This window comes from Trichosurus vulpecula, chromosome 1 (assembly GCF_011100635.1).
Source record: "Trichosurus vulpecula isolate mTriVul1 chromosome 1, mTriVul1.pri, whole genome shotgun sequence".
In the NCBI taxonomy this organism is placed as follows: domain Eukaryota; kingdom Metazoa; phylum Chordata; class Mammalia; order Diprotodontia; family Phalangeridae; genus Trichosurus; species Trichosurus vulpecula.
The window spans coordinates 339,587,748-339,593,617 of record NC_050573.1 but is presented as its reverse complement, the minus strand read 5'-3'; the positions used below and the strand labels follow the sequence as shown (position 1 = coordinate 339,593,617).

Sequence of the window (5,870 nt, the reverse complement as noted above, 5' to 3'; positions counted from 1 at the left end):
TTGTATAACTCCTAGTGAGCAAATCTTATCGCAGGATTAGAAAAGAAAAGTAACAGCAACAACAAGTTTACTACTAACTGTTACTAACCTAAATACAGCCGATCTGTAAAAATCAGCCATCTCTTTGCTCTCTGTGGTAATTTACTCTTATCAACTAAAATTATTTCCACTTTAGTGTTTTAATTTCTGCTCTAAGGATGTGAGAATTCTCTTAGCGTATACTATGAATAGAACAAATATGTTCTACTCTACTCCACTATCCATTCATCAACATCCATAGGATGATTACATACATGCCTTCTGAATTCATATTGTTGATCTCACCTTCCTTTTCCCTTTATCTCTGATTTTGGTATATTTATATCATAGAACTTCTGCTAATGACTTTTCTTGGTTTGGGGATTATCTTTTCTAATGCCTGGGGGTCATTCTGTACTTATTCAATGGAAAAAATGTCACATAAGTATATATAATAATATAGTAGTAATATAATATTACAAATATAACCTATTTATATCTCCCCATCTCTCTATACCTTTCATAAAGATATATTTGTGTCAGTTGTCACCTGTTCCCATTGCACTACCTGAATATGAGCCAGGAAACACTTCTTGCCTGGGTAATTAGCTTCTTGCACCACTGGAATTCTCCATAACAATTCCTTCCTTGACAAAGCCTGTATCCATTTGCTTCATCAGGGGATGGGGCACATTTCACTATAATTCTTCCTGCTACTCTACAACCTTGGCTCCACCTCTAGTATCTCCAGTCTTAGGTTATTGGTATTTATTATGAATATTTTGTGTATATGCTTATTTTCATGTAAATATAAAGGATATATTTATATACCAAATATACAGTTTTATATACTATGTGCATTCTTTTTACTTTTTCTTAAATTATAAAAGATTCCTGAAGGATAGGGTCTAGTAGATTCATATGTTCGAATCGCTAGTGCCTAGAAGAGTCTCTGACACATAATAGGAACTGCTTAATAATTGGTTGATTATTAATTGAAGACATAGGAAGCTGTAAAGGATTTGAGTAATTTCTTATAAGGATTTAAATCTTGAACTCTGGGAAGAATTTAGGCTTGTAATCAAGGTCAAAAATCTACACTCTGTGATAATAAAAAAAAAGAAAAACTGCATTAAGTTACCTGCACTATCTTTTGGCTCTAGCCATGGGTAGGCTTGAAAATAACCCCTAGAAGAAGGTGGTTTGACATTATATATTGTGGACCTTCCACAAACAGTTTTGCAAGTGACATAGATGGCTTCCTGAACAGAAACCCAATTTGAAGAGAGAAAGGCAATTGAAGTTTAAATCTTTATAAGAAATTTTGAAGGCCTGAAGTCATAGATTGCCTTTCTTATTCATTTTACCACTTAGAGTAGAATTTACAATTTACAAATTGTGAAAAAGTCTTACCTTTATAAAATATACTTTTTTTTAAGCTGATGAACTCCATGATATTTTAGCAGAAGCCTGGGTCATCCTGACATGGGCAAAATCCATACAATTTATTTGAGTTTACAATCAAATCAGTTTACTCAGCCTTCATTAAGATAAACAGATATCATCTAGATTGACCTGTTTTCTTTTCTTTTGGATGTTTGCTGCCAAATAGCCAGAAATGTTTTCTCTTGACTTCTCATTGAAGATTAAATCTCCTTTCAGCCTCCTTCCACTACTGTCATTGCGGTCAGTCCATAAAATACACATGGCAATCCTCTATAATCTGTTTTCTTGTATCTAGTATTTAATAGAAGCCATATGAAAACATATGTATATATATATATATATATATATACACATATACATATATGTGTGTATATTTATTTAGATATGTAATGAAAACTGAAATACTTATTCAGTTATCTGTTTATTTACAAAGATCTAATTATTCTGATAGTAAATTGTCTCAATATTTGTTATTTTTCCTTTTTATTCAAATATTTGTCACGCCATAGACATAATCTCATGGTCATGTTATTTCTGTTAGAGCAATGAGAAAAGTTTGACTGTGAAACGTTGTGACTGAGAAATCAAAGCATAGGTGCTATGTCTGATTTAATGAGAAGTAAGAATCATAGATTCACAGAATCCCAAAGTTGGAAGAGATCTTAGAGGTCATCAGATCTAATCCTCTATTTGAACAAGAATCCCACTTACTTTCCCATGGAAAATCATTTTGCTTCTCAGAGCTTCAGTTTCCTAATCTGTAAAAATGACATTCAGCTTCCAACTTGAAATATATAATCTTATAAATTCCCCCTAGAATGTACACAACAAATTGTTGACAATTCTGTGATTGAATAACTTCTAGTAAGGCATCTCACCACCTCCTGGGGCAGTCTGTTCCACTTTGAAATCATAGTTACATAATACCAAAAATTACATCTTTACAATTTCTACAAATTGTTCATAGTTCTGCTTTGAAGCCTATCAAAATAGATCTATCCCCATTTCTAAATGATAGCTTTTCAGATACTGAAGTCAGTTATAATAAGGTTAATACAATTTTAGTGCTTTAAAAGCCAAATAGAGATAACATACTGTAGCCTTATTTTACACATGAAGATGCTGAAACCTTAACAGGTACATTCCACAAAAACTATTTGTCATTTATTAAGAGAAGAGAGGGATGCCCCCTTCCTGTTTATTTTTTTCACTTAGTAAATGGTTTACTAAGTATATGTATAATGGAAAGAAAGTATCTAACTATGCCTGAAGAAAAGGGTGTCAACTCCTTCCATCTTGATTTGTTGTGAAGTCATGAGACCAGGACCCCACACATAGCATCCCTTGGGAGATATGGAAGAGGCCTGAAGAAAATCAAAGCCATTTACAGCAGGGCTGCATTCACCTTAGGGGGAGTACACATCGTGGTCATCAATGACCCATTTATTGATCTCAACTACACAGTTTATATGTTTCAATATGATTCCACCCATGGTAAGTTCAAAGGAACTGTCAAGACTGAGAATGGGAAGCTGATGATCAATAGAAAAGCCCTTCCTTCCTTCCTTCCTTCCTTCCTTCCTTCCTTCCTTCCTTCCTTCCATCTTTCTCTGTACAGAGAGTGATCCCACCAATATTAAATGGGGAGATGCTGGAATTGAGTATTTTGTAGAGTCCACTGGAGTCTTTAACACCATGGAAAAGGCTGGGGCTCACTTGAAGGGTGGAGCCAAGCAGATCATCATTTCTGACCCTTCAGCTTATGCCCCAATGTTCATGATGGGAATGAACCATGAGAAATGTCATAATTCCCTTAAGGTTGTCAGTAATGCCCCATGCACTCCCACCTGCTTGGCCCCCTTGGCCAAGGTCTTTCACGACAATGTTGGCATTATGGAAGAACTCATGACTATAATCCATGCAATTACTACTACCCAGAAGACAGTAAATGGCCCCTCTGGTAAATTGTGTCATGATGGGAATAGTGCTGCCCAAAATATCATCCCTGCTTCCACTGGTGCTGCTAAGGCTGTAGGCAAGGTCATGCCTGAGCTGAATGGGAAGCTCACAGGCATGGCCTTCCATGTTCCTATTCTCAGTGTATCTGTTGTTGATCTGACCTGCCTTCTGGAGAAACCTTCCAAATATGATGATACAAAGAAAGTCATGAAGCAAGAATCAGAGGGACCCTTGAAGGGCATGTTGGGCTACAAAGAGGGCCATGTTGTATCCTGTGACTTTAACAGCATCACCCATTCTTCTACCTTTGATGCTGGCCATGGTATTGCCCTCAATGATGATTTTGCCAAGCTCATTTCTTGATACAACAATGAGTATGGTTATAGCAACCATATAGTAGACCTCATGATCTACATGGCCTCCAAGAAATAAGGTGGAAAGCCATGGACCTTCATCCCCAGCCAGAAAAGGAGATCCACCACTAGGAAGGCTATATTTCTAACCTACATTCCTACACTGGGAACCTTGTATCCCATTCACATCCTTGTTCCAAAGCACCCCTGTAGTAGCAGGGAGAAGCCTAGAGTCCTGTGTTGTCTACAATCAATAAAGTCACCACATTCAATGGAAAAAAAGAATGATGGATGAACCAAATCTGTGAGCAGTAGGAGTTGTCTCACTGGGGACCCAGCTAGCTAGTTCTATTTGGGCAATGCTGCTGTTCCCTTTCTTCCTTCCTTCCTTCCTTCCTTCCTTCCTTCCTTCCTTCCTTCCTTCCTTCCTTCTTTCCTTCCTTCCTTCCTTCCTTCCTTGTTTCTTTCTCTTTCTCTGTACAGGTATGGGGGGGGAGCAAATCCCTTAGATGCAGGTGTGCTGTCCAAAGGAATATAAATTCTGATTGCTTATACTTTGCAAGATATCTTGGAGTTTAGGGACTAGATGTTTCTTTTTTCTTCCCTACTTGTTTATCCTATCATTGTTTAAAACCTGGGACAATTAATTCTTTTATTTCTTATGGTTTCATTTATGATTTCTTGAAATATAGCTCTGTAAAACTAAGCTTTGATAAAGTCCAATGGGACTCAAATGGAACTACTTCACTATTCCTTTAAACCCAAGTCGCTCTGGCTCTCCCTGACTGGCCAATAATATGTTCCAGCCCAAGCCTCCCTTGTTCCTTGTATAGGTTTTTAAGGCTAGGAGTGAGTGTAAAGAGCAAATGTTTCTGTTCTGGTCTGAAACACTGAGGGTCTTCCTCCCCTAAATTGATTCTTTTGAGAAGGAAAATTAGGGACATTTTTTGCCTCAATTCTTACCTAACCTTTAATCACTGAATGGGTGTTGCATCAGACAAACTGAGACCTGGGAAAGACCTTAGTTGAAAAAGGCCAAGGTTTCTCACTGTTATCCGGGGCTGTCTAGAATGATCCTGACCCATGCCTTGTCATTGGATTCTAATGATTCTGGAGAAGTGAGTGAGGATGATGATTTTACACAGCCTTGCCTTGCTGAAGTCCAATTCATTTGCCAGTCGAGACATCACCTTCCTGATATCGTTGGTCTTCTTTGAGAATCAAGGATGTAAAACAACAACAGACAGCAACGACAATTTTGTATCATGCTTTCTATTATCCAAAAACTCTGTTATAAATATTTACAAATACATAGATCTTGTTTTTTCATTCTCAATAATCTCTTGCTCTATGGCACAGTTTTATCATACTTCTCAGAATAATTCGGTTTTTTTTTAATTTGCAAAATTCCAAAATGTTTCCCAGAATGACAGGAGAAATTCTCAGCTGTAACAGTGAGTCTGAGTCTCTTTCTTCCTTCAACACTTCCAGCAACAAGTGTTGTCATCTTTCAGCTGTTGTTATTTTTCTTATTTAATAAGCATGAGGAGCTGGGAAACCAGACTACAAATTATATCTCTTCCTGTATAACTCTAGTCAAGTAACTTAACTGTTCAGTGCTTCATTTTAATTATGTTTTCTAAGGTCCATTCCAGCTAGAAATATCTTCAGACTTCTCTATTTCCACAGTCTCTGGACAACTCCACCACTGCCCGCTTGCCAATGCCATCCAGGGAAACCTTCCTAGTTTCTCTAAGCATCGAATCACTCCTTCAGTCACCCCCCTTGGCTTCCTTTCTTTGGTTTAGCTCTGACCATGTCATCCTCCTATTTAATCTAATATAGTCTCCCTATTTCCTGCAAGAAAAAATATAAAATGCCTTATTTGGCTATTAAAGTCCTTTGTAACTTGGCTCCTCTTACGTTTTCATTATTCTTACACTTTACTCTTCTACTAGTATCATGAAATCTGGTAACTTTACTTTGCTCACCACTCCTTGAACACATGACATTGTTTTTCAACTTGGTTTGTTTCCTTCATTATCTAGATTTGCTTGGCATGTTATATACCTCCATATAATACTTTATCTTTGG

General features: G+C 37.0%; 1 protein-coding gene across 1 annotated transcript; it reads left to right on the top strand.

The window, feature by feature from the left end:
* Positions 1-2,933: 2,933 nt before the first annotated feature.
* Positions 2,934-3,786, top strand: LOC118853800 (glyceraldehyde-3-phosphate dehydrogenase-like). The gene is made up of 2 exons (XM_036764008.1): positions 2,934-3,013; positions 3,063-3,786. The coding sequence occupies exons 1-2, from the start codon at positions 2,934-2,936 to the stop codon at positions 3,784-3,786; spliced, it is 804 nt and encodes a 267-aa protein (XP_036619903.1).
* The last annotated feature ends 2,084 nt before the right edge of the window (positions 3,787-5,870 follow it).